Genomic DNA, 25,971 nt, shown 5'->3' on the forward strand with positions numbered 1-25,971 from the left:
ATTGTTACCCATCTACTTATCAAATCATAAGTCTCTGAGAGTGAATAACTTTGTGACTATCTAGTGTAGGTGACACGGTACAGTTTCCAACCCAGTCCTGCCTGGCTGTTCTCATGACCCCTTTGCCCCAACCCCATGCTACCTCCCATTCAAAGTGTGCCAGAAGCATAGTACCCCATGCCTGAAAGGACCATTGGTGATGATTTACGGTGATGTTGTAATTTTAGAGATGATTTCACCTAGACTCAGAGGCTTTGAGTGACCTGCTTAGCTGTCAGAATTATTAATTGCCCATGAGTGTTTAGCGGCAGCATAATAGCATACGTATGGGAACAAGATACTGGACTGGGCCTCAGAACCCACTTACTAGCTGGGTGTATTGGACACCTCACTTCATTTCTTTTTGTTTTGTTTTTGAGACAAGGTTTCACTCTGTTGCCCAGGCTGGAGTGCAATGGTATAATCACGGCTCGCTGCAGCCTCAACCTCCCAGGCTCAAGTGATCCTCCTGCCTCAGCCTCCCAAGTAGCTGAGACTACAGGCATAGACCACCATGCCTGGCTAATTTTTAAATTTTTTGTAGAGATGAGGTCTTGCTCTGTTGCCCAGGCTGGTCGTGAACTCCTGGGATCAAGCAGTCCTCTTACCTGGGCCTCCCAAAGTGCCGAGATTATACATGTGAGCCACCTTGCCTGGTCTCACTTACTTTCTGAACCTCACTGTTTAATCATCTAAAAATAAAAAATGGCAGGGTGTGGTGGCTCATGCCTGTTATCCCAGCACTTTGGAAGCCTGAGGTAGGCGGATTGCTTGAGCCCAGGAGTTTTGAGACCAGCCTGGGCAACATGGTGAAACATCTCTACAAAAAATACAAAAATTAGCCAGGCATGGTGGTAGATGCTTATAGTCCCAGCTACTAGGGAGGCTAAGGTGGGAGGATCACTTGAGCCTAGGAGTTCAAGACTATCCTGGGAAATATGGTGAAACTTCATCTCTTAAAAAAAATACAAAAAGTAGCCAGGTGTGGTGGCATGTGCCTCTAGTCCCAGCTACTAGGGAGGCTGAGGCAGGAGGATTGCTTGAGCCTGGGAGGTCAATTTTCACACAGTGAACCTCGATCATGCCACTGCACTGCAGCCTGGGTGACAGAGTGAGACCCTGTCTCAAAAAAAAAATGCCTACAGTGAAATGCACAGGTCGTGTCTTAAGTGTACAGTTTGTTCAGTACTGACAAATGCATATATACCCATGTAATTCACTGTCTCAATATTTCTGTGTTTCCATCTTCTGAGAAAGCCCCTCTATCCCCATAAGCACTGTTCTGATTTCTTTTTCCATAGATCATTTTGCCTGTTCAACAATGTTTGTGTGTTCTTTAAGCTTAGTAACCATCATTTTTGTCGCTATCCATATTAATAGCTAACAGTTATTGAGAACTTGCAGGGTGCTCATTTGCTCAGAAGCCTCCAACAGCTTTCCATCTGTCTTGGAGTAAAGCCCAAGTCTTCCCACTGGTCTGCAAGGCCCATGTGGTCTAGCCCCTGTTGTCTCTCGGATCTCAGCTCCTGTTATTCACACTCTGCTGTCCCACACAAGCCTCCTTGCTCTTTCTCGGACAGATCAGGCTTTAGGCTCTGCTCTTGCTGTTCCCACAGGCAGGAATGCTGTCTCTCAGAATTCCGCAAGTCTTTGCTGAAATGTCACCTTCTCAACAAAGCTTCTCTTGTTTGTAGCCCACTCCTGTTTCCCTCATTGTGCTCTGTCTTTCCTTAGTATTATCACTTCCAACATGCTGTATACTGTACTTAGTTAGGTTTATTGCCTGTCTCCCCCTCTACAGAAGGTACCTCTCTCTCTTATTATTGATGTATATGAAACTCCTGATCTTGGCCTTGGCCTATATTTATAGAGACTAATGAACCAATACCAGGCATTGTGCTGAGTGCGCCTATGTCATTATCTCAGTTAATCCTCTCACCAACTCTGTGAAGTCGGTATTGTTATTTTTTCTCTTTTATCAACTGAGAAACTGAGCTCAGAGAGGTAATGTAACTTGTCCTAAGCAGGGGATTCAGATCCACGTTTGTTTGACTCCAAGGCCCATGTGTTTAACCACTTTGCCTTTTACTGCCTCCTTGAGAAAATACAAAAGGCACTTTTCTCTCTTCCTTCTCTCACTTTAAAATGGTTGTTAATAAAATGAGTTTTTAAAATGTTTTTCAGGCCAGGCATGGTGGCTCACACCTGTAATCCCAGCACTTTGGGATCACAAGGTCAGGAGTTTGAGACCAGCCTGGCCAACATAGTGAAACCCCGTCTCTACTAAAAAAATAAATAAATAAATACAAAAAATTAGCTGGGTGTGGTGGTGGGTGGGCGCCTGTAATCCCAGCTACTTGGGAGGCTGAGACAGGAGAATCGCTTGAACCCGGGAGGCTGAGGTTGCAATGAGCCAAGATCATGCCACTGCACTCCAGCCCAGGCGACAGTCTGAGACTCCATCTGAAAAAAAAAGTTTTTCAAATGCTTCCCTCTTTTTTAATCACAAAGGAAAGTGTCACAGGATGCACACGTGTCAAGCACCAGTACTTTGTGTCAGGCGAGCATCCAGGCACAGCAGTCTGCATGGTGATTAGCAGCACGTGCTGAAACAGCCCATCCACAGGGTTCTTGGGATGCGTGGAGCAGGCAGTGCATGGGTAGCTTGCGTTTCTCTGGCTTTCTCCCAGCTTGGAAAGAAGTCATCATGATTTCTCGCTGTTCTACCCAGTGTCTCCCAGTCTTGGATGGTGCAGTCCACTCTGAGCGCTTTTGCTTCATTCATGGCGTGGGGACAGTGGTTTATCTACCTAAATACAGGAAGGGGACTGTCAGGGCTTATTCCAACTCTAGAGTTGACATTTTTGTTTTGTTTTTGTCTCTGAGGGTCAGGTGCCTACTCTGATCAACCTTGATGATTCTATTGATTTTTTTTTTAAATTATATCTTTTAAACTTTCATATCTCTTTTAGACTTCCCCTGAATCTTTTAAAATAGAAGTTGTCCATGTGTTTAGAAAAGTTTTCTTATTCTGGCTAGCTCAGGGGATTAAAATACACATTCACATTCACAATTGAGTTTGGCACATGGTTTAACATATTAATCATTCCAGCTCATGTGTTCTTGGTCTTTTATTTTTATTTTTGTCAGATGTCTTTTTTTTCCCCATTTTTTTAAGTTGTGAGGTACAGTATACATGCAAAAGAGTGTGAAGTACTTATATTGAGTTTAACAAGTAACTATGAACAGTCACCTTTATGATCCACCACCCAGGACAAGAAATAGAACAGTTCCAGCACCTGAGAAACCTTGTGTCTCCCTCGCAGTCCTTCCCAACTCTAGAGCATCCCCTGTCATGAAAAATGCTACCGTAGTCACTTCCTAGCTTTTCTTTGTAGTTTAATAGGTATATATATGTAGCCCTAAAAATGTATTTCAGGGAGATTTCTTTTTATTGGTAGAACTTATGGCTGAAGTAAAATTTTCTTAGGCTTGACCAAGAAGTCATATTCTCTAAGTCTGTCTGTCTGTCCTTTGGTTTACATTAAACTTCATTTAAACTCATGAAATGTATGAAAACAGAAAACTGTCTAAATGTAGAAAATGTAGCCTTCATTATTGTTCTCTAAAACCATAGTTGTAAATTTTGATGAGGAAATATTGATTGGTTTTCAAGTATAAGATGAGCCTCCTTTTTAAAGAGTATTTTATACCTATAAAGAGCAAAATAATACGTTAGCTTGAAGACTAGATAACCACATCTTAGGTTATCTTTGAAGACTTCCACAAAGACCATCACAAATGGCTAGATCTGTGATAAAACAGGCATAGTAAAATGTTCATTGTAGAAGTAGGGTTGTGGCTATGTAGCTTTCACTATACAATTGTCAGCTGTTCTGTATGCTTGAAAATTGTTGTAACAAAATATCGGAAGGGAATCATAGAATAAGAAGATATCTCTTTAAACTCTGCCGTGGGAGAGTCGATAATTTAAGCAGTCTGTCTTTATTTCCTTCAATCCATTAATATTCATAATTTATTTCTAAGGTTTAAAAATATAGCTGAGTAGAATTTGAACAAAAAAGTAAACAATACTTTAAAAGAAAAAATATATATATAGCTGAGGATTTGGGTACCTTTAAATGTTTTCTTCTTCACTTTCAGTTTTTCTTTAACATCAGCACTGATGACCAAGAAGGCCTTTACAGTCTTTATTTTCATAAGTGCCTTGGAAAAGAATTGCCAAGTGACAAGTTTTCATTCAGCCTTGATGTGAGTACTGTTGGGAGGTTGTTCTACGTGGATTTTGTCAGCATAAAATGGGAGGTTTGTTTCTGTGTAAGATTAGATTTTAAGAACACTTAAGAAAAGAATGTGGACAGACACACATTCCTGCCACTGTGCAGGGTATGTCAGCAGAGGATTCATAGGAAAAGACAAAGCAATTTAAGATGTGTCTGCACTTCAGCCTGTGCGTTAAGAATGTGGTTGTTTTGGCTGGGCATGGTGGCTCATGCCTGTAATCCCAGCACTTTGGGAGGCTGAGGTGGGCAGATCACCTGAGTCCAAGAGTTTGAGACCAGCGTGGGCAACATGGCAAAACCCTCTCTCTACAAAAAATGTGAAAAATTAGCCAGGCGTGGTGGTACACACCTCTAGTTCCAGCTACTCAGGTGGGAGGATTTCTTGAGCCCAGGAGGCAGAGGTTACAGTAAACCGAGATTGCATCACTGCACTCCAGCCTGGGCAAAAGGGTGAGACCCTGTCTCAAATTAAAAAAAAAAAAAAGTGGTTGTGTGGTTATTTGCTGGTACTCACTTTTTTTTTTTTTTTTTTTTTGAGATGGAGTTTCATTCTTGTTGCCCAGGCTGGACTGCAATGGCATGATCTTGCCTCACCGCAACCTCCGTCTCCTGGGTTCAAGTGATTCTCCTTCCTCAGCCTCCTGAGTAGCTGGGATTACAGGCGCCTGTCACAATGCCTGGCTAATTTTTTTTTTTTTTTTTTTTTCCAGACGGAGTCTTGCTCTGTCACCCAGGTTAGAGTGCAGTGGTGCAATCTTGGCTCACTGCAACCTCTGCCTCCTGCGTTCAAGCGATTGTCCTTCCTCAGCCTCCCAAGTAGCTGGGATTACAAGGGTGCGCCACCACACCCGGCTAATTTTTGTATTTTTCGTAGAGACAGGGTTTCACCATGTTGGCCAGGCTGGTCTTGAACTCCTAACCTTGTGATCCGCCTGCCTTGGACTCCCAAAGTGCTGGGATTACAGGCGTGAGCCACTGCACCTGGCCCTAATTTTTTTTGTATTTTTAGTAGAGACGGGGTTTCACCATGTTGGCCAGGCTGGTGTTGAACTCCTGATGTCAGGTGATCGTGATCCACCCGCCTCAGCCTCCCAAAGTGCTGAGATTACAGGTGTGAGCCACCATGCTCAGCCACTGGTACTTACTTTCTTAAGCTTAAGTGAAACAACTGAGATTCCAAATTGCTGAATAAGGGATGATATGTTTCTGAAAAGTAAAAATTAATTTCATGCTGGTTTCAGATTGAGATCACAGAGAAGAATCCTGACAGCTACCTCTCAGCAGGAGAAATTCCTCTCCCCAAATTATACATCTCAATGGCCTTTTTCTTCTTTCTTTCTGGGACCATCTGGATTCATATCCTTCGAAAACGACGGTAAACTATTACTCCCTTAAGAATGTGTTGAGATTTGAATAATGTCACTGTTTGTTGGCTCCTGAACCTGTAGGCAGTTGGCATTTAGCAGTGTTGTTCCTTTCAAAGGGCATCTTCCCGGAAACAGTATGAAGATTGTGTGGGAGCATTATGGTGTGGGAGCCCTTTGCATGCCTTGGTGTCTGTTCACTTCCTGTTGTTTTGTTTAAAAAGCAAATCTAAATTATTATTATTATTTTTTTTTTTTTTGAGACATAGTCTCACTCTGTCTCCCAGGCTGGAGTGCAGTGGCGTGATCTCAGCTTGCTGCAAGCTCCGCCTCCCGGGTTCACACCATTCTCCCACCTAAGCCTCCCGAGTAGCTGGGACTACAGGCGCCCGCCACCACGCCCGGCTAATTTTGTTTTTGTATTTTTAGTAGTGATGGGGTTTCACCGTGTTAGCCAGGATGGTCTCAATCTCCTGACCTCATGGTCTGCCCACGTGGGCCTCCCAGAGTGCTGGGATTACAGGCGTGAGCCACCGTGCCCAGCCCTAAATATTTTTAATGGTATGCCAGCAAAATAGACTGTATAAGCTAAGTGTTTCCATGATGGAGATCCCACAGTCCAGGACTGAGAATAAACACATGGGTCTCATTCAGGGGCTGTTGCTTCTGGAGAGGAAGTTAGTGACGATGAGCACTGCCTGGCAAGAGCATGGAGTTACTGCTTAGAACTGAAGGTCTTGGCTCAAAGCTGCGCTGGGATAGATTCTCTGCATTGACTTCCAGATGCTTGTCACTGGACAAGACCTCTTCAAAGCCCATCTGCCTGGCTTTTAGTCTTTTTTTCTGAAACCCCTGAGGCTTTAACTTCCTGTACTTGGTTCTTGAGGGGAGCAGCTGCATATGCGTGAATTCTTTCTCCCTCCAAGAAAATTGAAAACAAAATATTAATATTCACTTAGAGAATCGTGTAAAGTATTTATTATGAGGCTCATAAACTGAGTAAATGATGGTATGCGAATATGCTATTATAATATGGATTGATTTAAATTCATAGAATAATTAAGCACCCTGAAATACCTCTTTCTCTGGAGCATTGGGGTGGAAATTGAGACTTCTTTAGTCCTTGGTAGCTTGATTGTCTTCTAATGAACATGCTCAGAGTCTGGTGTATTAGACTCTGGCTGGGTTCAGTTGCTGGTACCTATTTGTTGTGATATCCTGTACACCCACCAGATAGAAAGAGTTTCTTGTTTACTTGGGAAGGAGCTACATAATCATGTTTGGACTAGATTTTCAAGCAGCAGTTACTAAGAAAAATCCTATGGGCTGGGCGTAGTGGCTCACTCCTGTAATCCCAGTGCTTTGGGAAGCCAAGGCAGGAGGATCACTTGAGTCTGTGAGTTTGAGACCAGCTTGGGCAACATAGCAAGACCCCATTTCTTTTTTTTTTTCGAGATGGATTCTCACTCTCTCCCCTAGCCCCCAGGCTAGAGTGCAGTGCCTAATCTCGACTCACTGCAACCTCCGCCTCCGGGTTCAAGCGATTCTTGTGCTTCAGCCTCCGAAGTAGGTGGGATTACAGGCATGTGCCAACATACCCAGCTGATTTTTATATTTTTAGTAGAGACGGGGTTTCACCATGTTGGCCAGGCTGGTCTTGAACTGCTGACCTCGGGTAATTTACCTGGCTCAGCTTCCCAAAGTGCTGGTATTACAGGCGTGAGCCACCACACCTGGCCCAGCAAGACTCCATTTCTACAAACAAATTTAAAAATTATCCAGTTGTGGGCTGGGCGCAGTGGCACATGCCTGTAATCCTAGCACTTTGGGAGGCCGAGGTGGGCAGATCATGAGGTCAGGAGATTGAGACCATCCTGGCTAACACAGTGAAACCCCGTCTCTACTAAAAATACAAAAAATTAGCTGGGCGTGGTGGCAGGCGCCTATAGTCCCAGCTACTCAGGAGGCTGAGACAGGAGAATGGCGTGAACCCGGGAGGTGGAGCTTGCAGTGAGCTGAGATTGTGCCACTGCACAAAATTAAAAAAATCCAGTTGTGGTGGTGCACACCTGTAGTGCTCACTACTGGGGAGGCTGAGGTGGGAGGATTGCTTGAGCCTAAGGGTTTGAGGCTGTAGTGAACTATGTTTGTGCCATGGCATTCCAGCTTGGGACACAGAGTAAGACTCTGTCTCTAAGAAAGAAAGAGAAAAAGGCAGATGGAAGGAGGGAAGGTTATAAAAATTTAGGCCATAAAAGTTTTTGGGTGGGTTTTTTTGTTTTGTTTTGTTTTGTTTTGTTTTTTGAGACACAGTCTCGCTCTGTCGCCCAGGCTGGAGTGCAGTGATGAGATCTCAGCTCACCACAACCTCTGTCCCCCAGGTTCAAGCGATTCTCTTGCCTCAGCCTCCTGAGTAGCTGGGATTACAGGTGCCTGCCACCATGCCTGGCTACTTTTTGCATTTTTAGTAGAGATGGGATTTTGCCATGTTGGCCAGGCTGGTCTTGAACTCCTGACCTCAGGTGAGTTTTGTTTGTTTTTTTTTTTTTTTTTTTTTTTTTTTTGAAGAAAGTTCTACTTTTGTCTTTACTGGAAAAGTAAGAACTAGGAGTCAGACCTGATTTCAGGTGTGAACTTGGACAGTGACTGCCTGTGTGCCTTGCTTCACTCTAAATCTCTTTGTTCTTGGCTATGAAACTGAGACAGTAATACTCTGCCTTCCTGTAAGAGTCTTGGATTCTTAGACATGTTCTGTGATTCCCCCTAAGATAATGTGTATGAGAGGGCTTTGCAAATCAGGGTGCCATCCAAACATGAGGTATTTATAAAATAGTTTAGTAGCCAGGGGTTCAGTGGTGTTTTAATTTTCCTTTAGTTATTGGTGGCAATAGTCATTGTCACTGGTTCACTTATATCAAATTGTGGTAACAGTTTTCTTTATTTTATTTTTTTTGGGACAGAGTCTCGCTGTGTCGCCAGGCTGGAGTGCAGTGGTGCAATCTTGGCTTACTGCAACCTCTGCCTTCCGGGTTCAAGTGATTCTCCTGCCTCAGCCTCCCAAGTAGCTGGGACTACAGGCATCCGCCACCATGCCCGGTTTATTTTTGTATTTTTAGTAGAGACAGGGTTTCACCATGTTGGCTGGGATGGTCTTGATCTCTTTACCTCGTGATCCACCTGCCTCGGCCTCCCAGTGTGCTGGGATTACCGGCATGAGCCACTGCGCCCAGACCGTGGTTAAATGAGGCTGACCTATTGTGTACAAGTCTCATCTGTAATTTTTGTTGGAGTATAGTGTGCATGGGGGAAGGTCATTTAAGTCCTGCCCATGTTTTCCTGGGAGTCTTAGAGTCAGTTCTGGTAGGCTGGAAACCCACAATATAAAGGCACATGACCAAGGCTGCCAGGCGCATTTCACTGGCCCCTGAAAGCTGGAAACAGCTGAGAGATCTTTGCCTCATTTATTGAGGCCCAGAGAGGGGAAACGAGAGCCAGTGTCACCCAACAGAGCTGGGACTGGAGCCCGGGTCTGCTTGCTAGTATGTATCAGGCCCCTCCCAACTTCAAGTGTAGGGAGAACTAATATTTGAGCCGAGGTCAGTGAGGCTTATTCTTTCCCTCACATCGCTGCCCCATCACAGATGTTCTCACCATGGACAGCAGGTTAAGGTTGCCAGAGTGTGAATGAGCACAGCTCTTTGTGGTGGGTGGTTTTACACTCTGGGTAAATCTCATTGGCATTCAGTAGTTCCAGACTATTCTGGCCTTGACTTCCCTTTTGACCTTCAAGTAGGTGGGCACTGGAACAGGAAAGTACCAGGGAAGAAATGAGCCCAGAAACTGATATCCCTGTGTGGTACACTCTCATTCTCAGTGCCAGGCCCCTCTTCTGCTCTATTGTTCCCCTTCATTTCCTGTCCCCTCTCCCACTCCTTCCCAGTCATGGAGAACTGCTCAAATGTGTTGCATATACATTTTTAGACTTTTTTTTTTTTTTTGAGACCTAGTCTCACTCTGTGCCCCAGGCTGGAGTGCAGTGGTGCAATCTCAGCTCACTGCAACCTCTGCCTCCCGGGTTCAAGCAATTCTCGTGCTTCAGCCTCCCGAGTAGCTGGGACTACAGGCGCCTGCCACCACGCCCGGCTAATTTTTGTATTTTTAGTAGAGACGGGGTTTCACCATGTTGGCCAGGCTGGTCTAGAATTCCTGACCTCAGGTGATCGGCCTCGCAAAGTGCCGGGATTACAGGCATGAGCCACTGCGTCTGGCCTGATTTTTGGATATTTCTATATTCTTATAGATAAGTACTGTTTATTGGTGTTGCATTTATTTTAAATTTACATAAAATATCTATAGACGTGTTGTACATTTTTTACTGAGTATTATCCTTTCTGCGATCTAGCCATGTGGCTGAGTGTGTGTCTCATTCATTGATTTTTACCTACTCCACAGCATCCCATGCTCTGTGTCCTCACGTTTGACTGCTTTGGTCCTTTAGTGATGGACACACGCCTGGACTGCCTACATCTCCCTGCTACCCCAGCCACTGCTGGCATGTACCTCCAAAGATCCCCTGTGGACCTGTGCAGCCTTTGAGCTGCAGTCCCAGAAGGAAGCACACTGTGCCATGGGTAGTTAATTTCTTTTCTTTTCTTTTTTTTTCTTTTGAGACAGAGTCTCACTCTGTCACCCAAGCTGGAGTGCAGTGGCACCATCTTGGCTCATTGCAACCTCCACCTCCTGAGTGCAAGCGATTCTCCTGCCTCACCCTCCTGAGTAGCTGGGACTACAGGCATGTACCACCATGCCGGGCTAATTTTTGTATTTTTAGTAGAGATGGGTTTTCACTGTGTTGGCCAAGCAGGCCTTGAACTCCTGGCCTCAAGAGATCCTCCCACCTTGGCCTCCCAAAGTGCTGGGACTACAGGCATGAGCCACTGTGCCCAGCCATCAGTTAATTTCATTAAGGGCCAGATTGCCTTCCAGTGTGGCATATAGGTTTATACGTCTACCAGTGGTGCATACATATAATAGGGTTTGCTGTTTCTCCACATTGTCACCAATACTGACATCTTAATTTTTGCCAATCTGATAGGTGTAAAGTGGTATCTTGCTTTATTTTGCATTTCTGTGAATATTGGTGATGTGGATTATTATTTTAGGGACTCATTAACCATTTCCCGTCTTGTGGCTGCCTGTATTCTTTGCCTTTTTTTTTTTTTGAGACAGGGTCTCACTACGTTGTCCAGGCTGGAGCAGTGGCATAATCGAAGCTTACGGCAGCCCCAAACTCCTGAGCTCAAATGATCCTCCCACCTCAGCCTCCCGAACAGCTGAAACTATAGGGACGCACCACCACTCCTGGCTTAATTTTTGTTTGTTTTGAGACTGTTTGTTTTGAGACAGGGGCTCGCTCTGTCACTCAGTCTGGAGTGCAGTGGCACAGTCACAGCTCACTGCAGCCTTTGCCTCCTGGGCTCAAGTGATCCTCCCACCTCAGCCTCCCAAGTAGCTGGGGCTACAGGTGTGCACCACCACACCCAGCTAACTTTTTGTATTTTTGGTAGAGGTGGAGTTTCGTCATCTTGCCCGGGCTAATCCCAAACTCTTGGGCTCAAGTCATCTTCCCACCTCAGCCTCCCTAAGTGTGGGATTACAGGCATGAGCCACTGGACCTGGCCTCATAATAGCCTTAATATGTTCTATTAGGTTAATTCCTAAGGGGAGATGGGAAGGAGTAGAGGAATTTAATGCCCAGCAGCCCAAAGGTGGACTAGTATCTGTGACGGGGTGGGCATGGGAATGGGTGCTTTCTCATTGGCCTGGGGTATTTGCAGACACCAGCCATAAAGGAGAGAGAAATGGGCATGACCCCGGCACTTTCTCCTCACACATCCCTACTGCTGGCTCCCAGCCCCCCTACTCTGGGCTGCAGACTTCCCCTACAGCTGTTTGTAATCACTTTCTGCTTTCCTGGGAGCTCTGTGCTGTTTTCTCAGGTCCATCTATCTCATTCTTGCCCCTGGCTTTCCCAGGGTGGTTTCCGGGAACAAGCTGGCAGGCTGTGTTAGATTTCCATTTACTCAAGAGTTGGAATCCATCATGTCTGGCTTTAGTGCATAACTCTCAGGTTCATTCACAACATTAAATTGTGTATTAGAGATTACTTTAGGACTCCATTCAAGGTCTTTTTTACCAGCAAAAAGTACTTTATAAAAAAAGTGGCCGGGCACAGTGGCTCACCCCTGTAATCCCAGCACTTTGGGAGGCTGAGGCGGGTGGATTACTTGAAGTCAGGAGTTCAAGATCAGCCTGGCCAATGTGGTGAAACCTTGTCTCTACTAAAAATACAAAAATTAGCCAGACATCATGGCGCACGCCTGTAATCCCGGCTACTCAGGAGGTTGAGGCAGTGGGGGGCATCACTTGATCCTGGGAGGTGGAGTCTGCAGGGAGCCGAGTTTGTGCCACTGCACTCCAGCCTGGGTGACAGAGTGATACTCTGTCTCAAAAAAAAAAAAAGTTTTAGCTGGGTACAGTGGCTCATGCCTGTAATATCAACACTTTGAGAGGCCAAGGTGGGTGGATTGCTTGGCCAGGGGTTCAAGACCAGCCTGGGAAACTTAGCAAAACCCTTTCTGTATAAAAAATACAAAACAAATTAGTTGGGCGTGGTGGCATACACCTAAAGCCATCCTCCCACCTCAGCTTCCCGAGAGCTGCTTGATCGTTTGAGCCCGAGTTCAAGGCTGCAGTGAGCCGTGATGACACCACTGTCCTCTAGCTTGGGCGACAGAATAAGACCCTGTCTCAAAAGAAAAAAAAAAAAGTTTCATGTTTGTGGTTTGCACAGATTATATTTCCTGTCTCCTTATAAATATAGCTGATGTCTGGAGCTTTGGCTGTCCTTTGGGAGAAAGGAATCTTCCTTTAATTCTTTTCTCTCTGTTTTTATAGGAATGATGTATTTAAAATCCACTGGCTGATGGCGGCCCTTCCTTTCACCAAGTCTCTTTCCTTGGTGTTCCACGCAGTATGTATTAGCATTCTGGGGATCATTCATGAAATTATATATAATGCCTGTGTGATTAGGCAAAAGAAATTTGAAGAAAGGGGATAGATGGGTGGGAAACAAAGACAAAGAATACATTTCTCATAAAGCCTCCTCTTGTCTGGGAGGGCCTGGCCATGCAGGTAAATGATTACCACCTCCCCTCATATTAGACTTCAGACATCTTCTAATACTACTTACAGGCCTACAATTTTTCTAGAACACTTATTATTGTTTTTATTTCTTTGTTTTTTGTTTTGTTTTGTTTTGTTTTACCATTTCTAGAGATGAGAGTGCCACCTGCTGACTTGTTTCCATGACTTTTTTTTTTTTTTTTTTTTTTTTTGAGACAGGGCCTCACTCTGTTGCCCAGGCTGGAGTGCAGTGCCGAGATCTCTGTTCACTGCAAGCTCCTCCCCCCGGGTTCATGCCATTCTCCTGCCTGAGTCTCCCAAGTAGCTGGGACTACAGGCGCCCGCCACCACGCCCGGCTAATTTTTTTGTATTTTTAGTAGAGACGGGATTTCACTGTGTTCACCAGGATGTCTCCTGACCTTGTGATCTGCCCGCCTCAGCCTCCCAAAGTGCTGGGATTAGTGAGCCACCGCACCTGGCCTCCACGACTTTTTTTATGTTTCCAGATATTCCCTCATGTTCCTATGTGATTTGAAGTTCAATTCAGTATTAGCATATTTATCTGAGAGAAAATTGATGCTGTAAAGCTGGAGGCATGAGAATTGAACCTCAGCTTTGTGTATTTGGAACTTATGCAAATTAAAATGAACTTGCCCAAGGGGGTAAGATCACAACTTCTCCTGTCCGTGGGCCTCCAAGTGCCTGTGGAGCACACTTGCAAGGATGACAGTCTCTAGACATGTACTCTTTGCTGTACTTGAAAGTGCCCTCCTTGGAAAAGGCAATAATATATCCAGTGGCAGCGTCACAAAATGACAATGATTTGGATAATTTCCCATCTGGGTCTAAGTTAAAAGATTCTTTGTGGAGCTATGTAGATAATGAGTGATTCTGAAATGCAGTTGTTTGATTTCAGATTGACTACCACTACATCTCCTCCCAGGGCTTCCCTATTGAAGGCTGGGCTGTTGTGTACTACATAACTCACCTGTAAGTATGCAGGTCCACATGAAATACACCATGAAATGACATACAACACAAGTGGGGGTGGGCAACAACCTGCCCCGAGTTAACCAGCCCTGCCTTCCTGTGGCAGCCTGTCTGGGGCCCCTGCCCTCCTGTGGCAGCCTGTCTGGGGCCCTTGCCCTACTGGAGGAGTGTGGCTCATGGGTGGCTGTCCAGACTTGGGAAGTCAGGCTTAGTGGCATGCTCCTGCCTCCCTGTGGCCATTGGCTGTTCAGGCTGTGGGGTGCAGAGCTAACTTTGTGTGCCCTGAAGGAAGTGGTGCTCATGTATGATGGATTTCCTAAATTTGGCTGCCCGTCTTTTGTTAGAAGCTTGTGAACTCATAGAAGGAACTATGCAATCTAACTGGCAGTGAGAGTCTAAAGAGACCCGCTGGTGTCTGTTCCTTGTTTTCTCTTCCAGTTTGAAAGGGGCGCTACTCTTCATCACCATTGCACTCATTGGCACTGGCTGGGCTTTCATTAAGCACATCCTTTCTGATAAAGACAAAAAGATCTTCATGATTGTCATTCCACTCCAGGTAAAAGAACCCTCATCCCATTTATCACTTCCTTTCTTGGCACTTAGCAGGGCTCAGCTCCAAGCCTGTATGGGAAGAGGGAGTCAACTCACCCTGAAACCCCAGCTTCTGCTAGTGGAGGTTGAAGACTGGGATTCTCTTTCTGAATTCTGAATAGCCTTCAGGTCATTGCACTGGGAGATGCTTGGGCATCAGTCAGCCACTGGCCTTTGGGGGCCTAGATTTTGAGTAGAGAGCTGCTGACAGTGACAGGGAGACATACAGTAACACACAGTACTGTTCTCTCTTCTGCATCATTTGCTTCATAACTAAATGGTGCCCTTGGCAAGGAAGCTCAGAGATGTATTGATTTTATTAACAAAGTATTTTAAAACTGTGAACTACACCAGTGAATTTCCACAGGTAGAATATGGTAGTAGACATGAGGGGCAAACATTTCCTAAATCCTTGCCATGTTTGGGGCCGAGGGCCAAGGCCAGCCTTACAAGGCTGTGAGTCTTTTGGGGGAGGAGCCTTGTCTTACTGGAAGCAGAACTTGGATGTAAAGAACTTACAATGAACAGAGAGGTTTTAGCAGGGATGCACAACTACCCTGCTCTGCTTGACCAGACAGCATCTGTTTGACAGAGTTGTCCCCGTGAACTGTTCTCACATTTTGGAGCACAAAGTAAATGTGGAAGGTTGGGGGTGGAAGGGGACAACTCCTGAGGCACCCAGATCAGCCGTCCCAACTCTGGCAGAGTTTGCAGCAAAGCTCCTCTCCGAGTTCTAACAGACCTCATCCACCCTTACGTTCAATAATGAGGAACGTGTGTTGACATCAAGTGAATGGGACAGGCCAGTTGCTCTGGGTTTCCAAGGAGCGAGTAAGCACTCAAGTTGGAAGGATCAAGGAGGGCTTTGTGACAGAGATGGGGCTGGCCTGGGTGTTGAAGGAAAGGAATGTGACAGAGGCCGTGGCATAGCAGTAGGTACATATGACCCTGCTGCCTGCTGAGCAAAACATGTTGAGGGACGGTGCCGGTCTTTCGGCTGTTGAGTCACCGTGGTCACTTCTTCAGCCAGACTGAGTCCTACAGCCGCCGAGGTCTTGGAGTTGTGAATGACAGAGCCTGGGTTGTCACCCGGCTGCGTGTGCCTCTTCCCTTTAGTAGATTCCCTCATCCCTCTAGAGTCTCCCCCCACCAGCCTGAACTATGCTGTCGTGGGGCACAGCCTTCCAGGAAGCCCGTCCTGGGCTTCCCTGAAAGACAGACACACAGAGTTCCATGGAATGTCAGTCTGAGAAAATAAGGACATTTAAAAAATTAAGAAAGTTATGAGTATTTAGACAATAGAACTAGTCTGGGAGGGCCTTGAACGTCAGCCTGAAAAGTTAAAACTGCTTCCTTTTGGCCGTGGGCAGTGACAGAAAGTTTCTAAGTAAGGAGTAGATGATGTCCATGCAAAATGGTGTTTCAAGAACACGCTTGGCACGTTGTTCAACACTGGGAACATTCTGTGTCTCATGTAGTGTGTGAATTAAGGACAAAATGGAGTTTTGAATTTAAGATGTGAAAGCCTTTGTTTTCTACTTTGTCCTCTTACTTTTAGACAGGGTCTCACTCTGTCGCCCAGGCTGGAGTGCAGTGGTGATCATGGCTCACTGCAGCCTTGAACTCCTGGGCTCAGGCGATCCTCCTGCCTCAGTCTCCCGAGTAGCTGGGACCACAGGCGTGCACCATCACACCTGACTAATTTTTAAATTTTTTTTTTTTTTTTATTAGAGGCCAGGTCTCACTATTTTGCCCAGGCTGGTGTCAAACTCCTGGGCTCAAGCAGTCCTTCTGCCTTGGCTCCCCAAAGTTCTGGGATTATGGGTATGAGCCACCGCACCCAGCCCTACTTGGTCTTTTTAGATGGAGCCACAGATGCTAACATTTTGGATAGACAGGGCTTCACGAGCAATGTGGGACAGGGAAGGACCCAGAAGCTGGGTGTCATTGGAGAGGCTGAAATTTCATAATTTTTGCATTAGTTTTAAATGAAATTTCAGATAATTTGATTCTAAGTCCTGTATAGAAAGAGAAATTAAACTTAGAGACTTCCTAAATAATAGCACTACAGATTTTACATGCAAAGTGTGGAGGATTACCTTTACAGCAAGTCAGGCAGAGTATTTGGGACCAGGGACTTCTCATGGGGTGTATAGGTAGAATGATAATCTCTGCATCCATTCCCAGTGGGAATCTTCAAAACGATGTATTATAAGTGGTAAATTTCCCTTATGCTCTGTGGCATCTCAGTTTAGCCAGTGGAAAGACTTTTTATAAAGACTTATGCTAAGAACCTAATAACGGGCCTGAGTACAGAGCTTAATAGTGGGCCTGAGTATATGAGGCAAAGCCTTACCTTTGGAGGGAGAAGCAGTGCGCAGACACTGGTGAACCTCAGTGGAAGAACTCGCCATGTCCTGTGTGGGGAGGACCTGGACTTGAATGATCCCGTGAGCAGCAGTGTGGCCACTCAGCTGTAGGGCTGGAATCAGCCATTCTCACCTCTCTGGTTTCTGAAAACACAGTTCCATTGTCTGGCACTTAGATGAGTTATTGTCACTGAGCACCATGGCCTGAAAAACGTGGGCATTATGGCTAAATAGGGTGTTAAGTGCCACCTGTCCAGCAGTCCAGCACCTGAGTGACTCCACTGGGTTTGGGGTACCTGAAAAGCAAAGTGTCCCTGTTATCTACTGCTGCATAACAAATCACCCCAAAACTCAGCGACTTAAAACAACAATAACCCATCATTCTGCCTCTCAGTTTCTGTGGGTTAGGAATTCAAGAGTGGCTAGCTGGGTAGGTCTGACTTGGGTCTTGTGGCATAGTCGCACCATGGCTGGGAACATCTTGAAGTCTCCACTCGCATCTGTCTTCTGGGCTGAGAAGCTTGCTCAGGTGGGGACTGGGACAGCCGGGGCTCCTGGGGGGCCTTTCCATCTCTGCATGGTCTGTACAGCAGGGTAGTTTCAGGGTAGCCAAACTTCCTACAAGAAGGCTTAGGGCTCCAAAGGTCCCAAGAGAGCTGGGTGGAAGCTTTATCTACCTTGGAAATCACACAGCAGCACTTCCATCTTACTGTATTAGAGCAATTACAGGCCTGTGCAGATTCAGGGGGATGGCGTAGAGACTCTCCTTGATAGCGGAGTGGCAGAGTTCTGGAAGAGCACGTGGGACTGGAAAGAATGCTGTGGTTGCAGATCGCGGGTCTGGAGGCCAAGGTGTACACCCCACATTGGGGCTGCTAGCATCATAACAGTCCACCCATGCTTTGGGGCCTCAGCAAATTCTCATGTCTGTAGGTCCTGGCAAATGTAGCCTACATCATCATAGAGTCCACCGAGGAGGGCACGACTGAATATGGCTTGTGGAAGGACTCTCTATTTCTGGTCGACCTGTTGTGTTGTGGTGCCATCCTCTTCCCAGTGGTGTGGTGAGTAGCTCACAGGGAGGAGGCCACATGACAGCTTGGCTGTCAAGTCCTACAGCTGAACTGGCCATTCCCAAATTGATCTCAGTCACGTGGGATGTGTGTTTAAAAGTACAGCTTTCTGAGTCCCAGACTGACCTGAATCAGCCTCCAGGGGCAGAACCCTGTGTCTTTTTCCAGTTACTCCGGGTATTCTGGCAGAGCTAATCCGTCACCATGAGCTGGCATTTAACAGAGTTCTAAGACAATAGAGAGGAATTGGGAAATGAGAACTTGGTAGTAACTTTAAGTAGCAGCCTGAATTTGTGGTGGTGGTAGGGAGTTGGAGAAATCCCATAAACAGCCAGTTCTTGCCAACTTAAGTGGAAAATGAGAAAGTTCATTAACATAAAACTAGTGATAGTTCTCAGCACACAAACATTTTTGATATTTTCAGAATGGATTGCTCCATTCCTGGAAATGGCAGTGTTTAGATGCATAGATTGTGCATTGGGTCTGTGTAAAGAAATGTTAGTGTCAAGTCAGTGGTTGATGAGAAAACATCCTTATTAAATCACATGCAAAGTGGTAGAAATTCAGAAGGCTAGCAGCAATAAAACACTTTACCCTTAGTGATATAATTCCATGGCTATTGGAATGCAGTTCTTTTGAAATAAATTTTAAAGAAAATAGATTCACCCCTGCCTTCCATTAGAAGTGAAGTGCTTCTTTTTTTTTTTTTTAACCCGAGATGGAGTTTCGCTCTTGTTGCCCAGGCTGGAGTGCATTGGCTCAATCTCGGCCCACTGCAACCTCTGCCTCCTGGGTTCAAGTGATTCCCCTGCCTCAGCCTCCTGAGTAGCTGGGATTACAGGTGCGTGCCACCATGCCCGGTTAATTTTTTGTGTGTGATTTTAGTAGAGACAGGGTTTCGCCATTTTGGCCAGGCTGGTCTCAAACTCCTGACCTCAGGTGATCCACTTGCCTTGTCCTCCCAAAGTGCTGGGATTATAGGCATGAGCCACCACACCTGGCTGAGGTGCTTCTTATTGCAATGCCCCATCCAGTAAATTAATATTTTTGAGGATCCTGGGGTTTGTCAGTTACTCTCATTATTTATAACATGGTACCAATGGAGAGTACTTCTCATTCCAGCCAGTTAGATTCACTCTTTACCCTAATTCCATCATACATCACACATGATCTCGTATCAGTTCAGCAGACAGCTACCATCATAGAAGAGATTATGAATGATGCTCCCACCTCAGCCTCTTGGGTAGCTGGGACCACAGGCACACACTACCATACCCAGCCAATTTTTTGTAGACAGGGTTTTGCCATGTTGCCCAGGCTGGTCTCAAACTCCTGGGTTCAAGTGATCTTCCCACCTCAGCCTCCCAAAGTGCTGGGATTATAGGCATGAGCCACCGCACCCAGTGGAATATGAATGACTCTTCCTCCTCACTGCAGCCTCCTGCCGTCCTGCATAGGAATTAGTCACTCGGGTATCTGTAACACAGGATGTCCAGCATTGTTTCCAGATCGAAAAGAGCACCTCATTAGGGAACAGAGGTTCACACCCTACTTTTACACATGCCACTATCAGAACAGTCAAATATAAGGAACCCCAACAAGCTGTCGAGGTGTAAGCAGCCATTTCCTGCCCCTTGTTAATTACAACACTAATGAGCAGATTCCAAATGGCAAAATTCCTTAAGGTAAGTATCCTAAAAGTTACTGTAAAATGAAAAAAGTCAGTAAGTACTGGAGAGGTGATTCAAGGTTAATAATATTTTTAGGCTGGGCGCGGTGGTTCACGCCTGTAATCTCAGCACTTTGGGAGGCCGAGGCGGGCGGATCACGAGCTCAAGAGATCGAGACCATCCTGGCCAACATGGCGAAATCCCATCTCAACTAAAAATACAAAAATTAGCTGGGCGTGGTAGCACGTGCCTGTAGTCCCAGCTACTCGGGAGGCTGAGGCAGGAGAATTGCTTGAACCCAGGAGGTGGAGGTTGCAGTGAGCCAAGATCATGCCACTGCACTCCAGCCTGGCAACAGAGCAAGACTCTGTCTCAAAATAAATAAATAAATACATAAATGAATAAATAAATAAAATAATAATAATAATACTTGTAAATATCCCGATTCAGCCAGCATTGCTTCAGGGCCAGCAGTGTACTGGTTAGCTTTCGTGTGGTGTTCCATTCAGTTCTCAAGCAGAGAGCCCCTCTCACAGGTGGGCAAATTACGGAGGATTTAGGAAGAGTAATTGATTTGCTGACAAGAGTGAGTGGCAGTGTCAGACCACAGCCGCCTTCCCTCACACAGCCTGTCTGCCTGTGACCTGTTCAGCTCTCAAGGAGGTCTCTCTGTTGGTGGCTTTTCATGGTGCCTCCACCTCTCACCTGCGGCTTCTGTAATAATGTTAATGTTCCTCTGCCTGAAATGTAATGATGGTCATTAGGTACCAGCACATCACAGCCCCAAACAGTGTCCCTGGAGGCTGGCATTTTTCAGCAATGTTAAAAATCTCCACTCAATGAGTTTGCATGGAGCTGTATGTTCACAGCTCTTAGACGTAGACTCTAGAAGTCAGCTGGTGACTTTCTTCTAGGGTTTATTCTCTCCTGCTGGCAGGTGAGCTCAGTGATGCTCCATTGTCATGGGAGTGTTGGGTAGGGCGTGGTTGTGGGAGTGAGATTAACAGGAGCATTAAATGATGGAGTTTTGTTTTCTCCTCATGCTCTGGTCCCTGCTAGACTTATTGCCACAGATTTGGCCAGCAGAGGGCGACTTTACCTCAGACGTGTTGATATCAACCATCCCCCGTTTTAGGGAGAGTGCTCTAAAGTGATGTAGTCCAGCCTTTCAGCATGTAATTGAGAAATTCAGCCTCAAGTTACTAGAGCTGGAAATAGAGAGGAGTGCAGATTTGTCAGCTAACTTTTTGTTCTCTAAATGTTTATTTTTAGGTCAATCAGACATTTACAAGAAGCATCAGCAACAGATGGAAAAGGCAAGTTCTCTTGTGTTCATTTTGTGTTGCTCAGCTTTCTCTGAACACACGTGCTGCGGCACTGCGGAGGAGTGGAGGCAGCCTATGGTCTCAAGATGCTGTCTTCCTGGGAGGAGAGCTGGGAGGCCTCGGGCCCACTTCGTGAGAGCAGCCAGGGGTAGTTTGGAGAAGGAGGTGTTGAGTCAGTTGTATAAGGAGGAGGTTGGGGGTGACTGCTGCTTATTAAGATGATTCATTTCATTTCCACTCATGATTGTGATTTTCACCTTCTCAAAACTGAGTCAGAAAGAGAAAATCTTGTCTTAGAAGGGCCAGATAACACTTCACTGTGAGAACAGGAGGGATAATGGATTGGAGATGGCTATGTGTAAAGCAGCCCTGCCTGCTGATTTAACACACTTTCAAAATAGATGTGTCAGTATTCATTTAAAGCAAGACTCTGATGACAGAAGGAACCTTGAAACTACCTGATATTGAAATGGTTGTGCCCTTTGTAGCCGTTTTGCATCTGCTTGACTTTCCAGTCATGCCTCCTAAATCAGAAGAAAAGCTGCAAAGAAAATGTTCTGTGTGGTTCTGGGCTTATTTGAATAATGTCCATGACCACAGGCTGCCATGGCACAAGTGAGAATTTCAGACCACAAGGGTTTAAGGAGCAGTGCTCCCCCTCTGAAAGCTCAGAACGGTCTCTGGATCCATGGTATCGTACACCCAGTTGGATATTAACATTCTTTAATGCAGGTTATGAATAATAAATAAAACAGGTTTTTGTTAATAGTTTTGTTGCTGACCCTATTTCTGATTATAAAGCCAATGTAGATTCATTTTAGAAAATTCAGAAAATGCATAGTAGCTGTAAATCTTATTTCACAAACCTGGTATATAACTAATAATGCATTATTTCTTTAAGTTAAATTAAACATGACTTTGAGGCTTCACGCCAGGGTCAGCCCTAGGTTGTTATTTAGGGCACAGTATTCTGGAGGATCTCGCCAGTTTGGGGCTGGAACAGATAGTATGGCATTCCTGCTGTCCAGGCTCACGTAACTTACCCAGGCTTGGAGCCTTGATCGGTGGTCAGAGGCCAGCCTCCCAAGGCCCACTCAGCTTCTGCGACCTGCACCAGCTTTTGTTTTCTTTCTAGTCCTGGGGATAGCCCTTCTCTTGTTTTCTCATTTTTTTCCCTCAAAGATACCAGGTTCCCTTCTTTTCCCTCTGGAGTGTCCTCTTGTGATAGGTTCTTTTCAGTGGCTTTAGGCAGGAGTCACAGAGCTTTTGCTTCTAGCCGGGCTACATAGCCTTTCTTGGAGCCCAGTAAAGCACCCTGCCATCATTAGAAAAACCCAAGGTAGGAAGTACAAATCCACCTCTGGGAATAATTGGGGATGTTCCTTTTTTTTTTTTTTTTTTTTTTTTTTTGAGATGGAGTTTTGCTCTTTTTGCCCAGGCTAGAGTGCAATGGCATGATCTCGGCTTACTGCAACCTCCACCTCCTGGGTTCAAGCGATTCTCCTGCCTCAGCCTCCCAAGTAGCTGGGATTACAGGCGCCTGTCACCACGCCCGGCTAATTTGGGGATATTCTTCTTTTTTGAGACAGAGTTTTGCTCTGTCACCCAAGCTAGAATGCAGTGGCATGATCTCTGCTCACTGTAGCCTCTGCCTTCTGGGTTCAAGCGATTCTCCTTCCTCAGCCTCCTAAGTAGCTGGGATTACAGGTGCCTGCTACCACGCTCAGTTAATTTTTGTGTTTTTAGTACAGATGGGGTTCACCACCTTGGCCAGGCTGGTCTCGAACTCCTGACCTCAAGTGATCCGCCTGCCTCGGCCTCCCAAAGTGCTGGGATTACAGATGTGAACCACCACGCCCAGCCTGTTTGGGGATATTCTTGTCCTTATTTTTCTTTTATTGTGTTATATAAGAAGGTATAAGAAGGTAGAAGGTAGTTTTATTATATTTGTAACTTGGTGAACAGGTAGGCTTTTTCTTTTTCTTTTTTTTTTTTTTGGAGATGAAGTCTCGCACTGTCTGCCAGGCTGGAGTGCAGTGATGCGATCTCAGCTCACTGCTACCTCCGCCTCCCAGCTTCAAGCGATTCTCCTGCCTCAGCCTCCCAAATAGCTGGGATTACAGGCGCCCACCACCACACCCAGCTAATGTTTTGTATTTTTAGTAGAGACGGGGTTCCACTATGTTGGCCAGGCTGGTCTCAAACTCCTGACCTCGTGATCCACCCACCTCGGCCTCCCAAAGTGCTGGGATTACAGGCATGAGCCCCCGCTCCCGGCTAGGCTTTTTCTTATTTTAATATATCGTGATGAGACCATTTAACTTTATTATCTTATACACTTCTGTATTTCTCATTGGTTCTTCCGGCTGTTTGGCTAAAAAGGTGTAAAAATCCCAAGGGCAGTGCTTTTTGTTGGCGAGGCTTACCTGTGTGTTTCTCCTTGCTCGATCCTGCCCCTTGATGAATTCCTCCCTTCTTCGCGTCCTCCCCGGCCCCTGCTTCGTCCTCCTGACTCGCCTACCTGTTCGGTCCTCCATCTTGCTTTAGCGAGTGTGGGGTGGCTGTGGTGACTGCCACTGGGACCATTTATTCCACCTGAGGTTGGTTGGTAGCTGAGGATCTTAGTAAGGTGCTCTGTCTGGAGTAGATGGCACAGCAGGTGAGGCAGCGTGGGGTCAGCGTTGTCCCCCAGCATCTGTAGTAAAGGGTAACTTCCTTTAACAGGAATGCTTTTGTCATGGCCTGGGCACACAAGGCAGTTTCTCATTTTTTTCCACCAGGTGACAGCATGGGACCTCTTCAGCAGAGAGCGAATCTAAGAGCAGGAAGTCGCATAGGTAAACCAGGGTTCACATTCCCCATTCTTAGGAAGACATTTGCTAAGGAAGCACCCATTTCTCATCAGCATATATCACAAATCCTCTGAAAGAGGGACAGAGCAGATTAGAACGGGATTGTCGTTTTGGTTCATGTTCTTCTCCCTGAATTGATTGAGGCTGTGAGATGCTTTTGGGCATCACTCTGTACCCTGAAAAGTGGTTATGCTTGCGACACTCCCAGAGCCAGAGCAGCCATGTTCCCAGCTGGAGCCTCCCCTGCAGAGAGGTCTCAGGAATGGCCTGTGCTGGAGCTGCCCTCGGGTGTGACTACAGGGCAGCTGTGTGCTGTAAAGCTTGCAGGAAAGTGGGAATGAGTATGCTGCTAGTCGCTGGTTCTGGGATCTATGGCCCCATTGGCCCTCTGTGCCCCCTCGGTTCACTCCTCCTGAGATCTGGAGGCAACTAGGAGCACAAAGTCTACAGGCAATAATGTCTCCTATTAGATTTGGAAGCTTTGCCGGATAGAGCCTGACATTCTGTTTCCTGCTCTCAGGCTCATTATTCCAGTGACTCATTTCATGGCCTTGACAGTAACTTGGGCTTTTCTTTTTTTTAATTTAAAATTTTTGTAGAGATGAGGTCTCACTATGTTCCCCAGGCTGGTCTTAAACTCCTAACCTCAAGCCATCCTCCCTGCCTCATGAGGCCTCCCAAAATGCTGGCATTACAGGTGTGAGCCACTGCATCTGGCCACTTTGGGCTTAGGAATCTCATTTTTAGGCTAGGCATGGTGGCTTATGCCTGTAATGCTACCACTTTGGGAGGCCGAGGCAGGAGGACTGCTTGAGGCCAGGCGTATTAGACCAGCCTGGGTGACATAATAGCAAGATCCCATCTCTACCAAAAACCACACAAAAAACTGTGGCAGACCAGCCTGGGCAACATGGCAAAACCCCACCTCTGCAAAAAGATACAAAAATTATCCGGGCTTGATGGCACACGCCTGTAGTCCCAGCTACTTGGGAGAGTGAGGTGAGAAGATCACTTGAGCCCAGGAGATCAAGGCTACAGTGAGCTGAGATTGTACCACTGTACTCCAGCTTGGGCAACAGAGCCAGACCTATCTCAAAACAACAACAGCAAAACAGTATGGCAAAGAATCTCCTTTTTAGTTTAGGTGCAGTCCGGGCCCAGTAACTGCAAGTGAGAGACATGCTATTTGTAGTTTTCCTTCCTGCACTGGGGTGAATACAGCTTTCAGTTTTGGGGTGAATACAGCTTTCAGTTTTGGGGTGAATACAGCTTTCAGAGAGTGTTTGTTTGGCTTTTACTTTGTTGTCTCTGGATTCCTTTTGACCAAACCTGAGGGAAATCTAAAGGAAAGCATTGAGGCCGAAGCTGCCCACTGTCCTTTAGCCGTGTCTTTGTCTCTCCTGTCATGCGCTGTGGCTTCTCTCAGGTCTTCGGTCACTGAGACTCACAGCTGCACTGCATCCTCCGAGAGTGAGCTTAAGTGAGTCTCGCACAGACACACCTAGCACTGGCTCCACTTTGTCTCGCCTGCCAAGATTTACTGGCTCTGACTGCCCTTGAGTCCGCATCCCCATTCCCTTCTCTTTCTCCAGTGTCATTACCTTATAGGACTGGCGTCGAGATACACACCGTAAATTTAATTAACAGTCTCTGCTGCTGACCATCCTTTTTTTGGGCCTTGTGTTTCTGAGGAAAAATCAGAAGATGTATTCTGAAGAGCCTTAGCTTTCATGTGAGCTTCAGAAGTATTTAAACAATCCCGGTTGGCTGGCTGCAGAGTTGATGGAGGAACGGCTTCATTCTGAGGTGCCGCCGTGCTCTGAAAGGAGCCGCGACCATGCAAGGCATTTGTTAGGGCAGCGGTTCTCAAGGGGGTCCTCAGGATCAAAACTATTTTCATAATCATACGGTATGAGTCTCTTGTACTGTTGACATTTGCCTGATGGTGAAAAGCAATGATGGGTAAAATTGCCGGCACCCTCACGTGATTCCAGGCTGTGGCACCAGACTCTACCAGTAGCCACTGCATTCTTTACTGTCATCTACTCACAGGAGGTGAAAAAGGCTCATATCACTTAAGAATGGTCTTGAAATAATAAAACTGTTCATGTGATTAAATCTCAACCCTTGCCTTTTAATGTTCGGTGAGACAGCATGGGAGGTGTGCACACAGCACTGCTGCTGGGCCTGAAGTGTGATGGGTGTGGC

General features: G+C 46.1%; 1 protein-coding gene across 5 annotated transcripts in view; it reads left to right on the forward strand.

The window, feature by feature from the left end:
• Window positions 1-25,971, forward strand: part of GPR107 (G protein-coupled receptor 107) — a 90,835-nt gene that overhangs the window by 37,122 nt on the left and 27,742 nt on the right. For 2 of the 5 annotated variants that reach the window (XM_054501236.2, XM_063650409.1), the window contains exons 8-15: window positions 4,204-4,311; window positions 5,585-5,718; window positions 12,665-12,740; window positions 13,810-13,883; window positions 14,322-14,439; window positions 17,777-17,907; window positions 20,859-20,902; window positions 23,692-23,748. In XM_054501236.2, coding sequence (XP_054357211.1) covers window positions 4,204-4,311; window positions 5,585-5,718; window positions 12,665-12,740; window positions 13,810-13,883; window positions 14,322-14,439; window positions 17,777-17,907; window positions 20,859-20,902; window positions 23,692-23,748 — 742 coding nt within the window. Of the gene's footprint in view, window positions 1-4,203; window positions 4,312-5,584; window positions 5,719-12,664; window positions 12,741-13,809; window positions 13,884-14,321; window positions 14,440-17,776; window positions 17,908-20,858; window positions 20,903-23,691; window positions 23,749-24,014; window positions 24,017-25,355; window positions 25,967-25,971 lie in introns of those variants that run through there. The other 3 variants (XM_063650410.1, XM_054501238.2, XM_054501237.2) reach the window with 3 other exon arrangements.

Source organism: Pongo pygmaeus, chromosome 13 (assembly GCF_028885625.2).
Source record: "Pongo pygmaeus isolate AG05252 chromosome 13, NHGRI_mPonPyg2-v2.0_pri, whole genome shotgun sequence".
Taxonomy (NCBI): domain Eukaryota; kingdom Metazoa; phylum Chordata; class Mammalia; order Primates; family Hominidae; genus Pongo; species Pongo pygmaeus.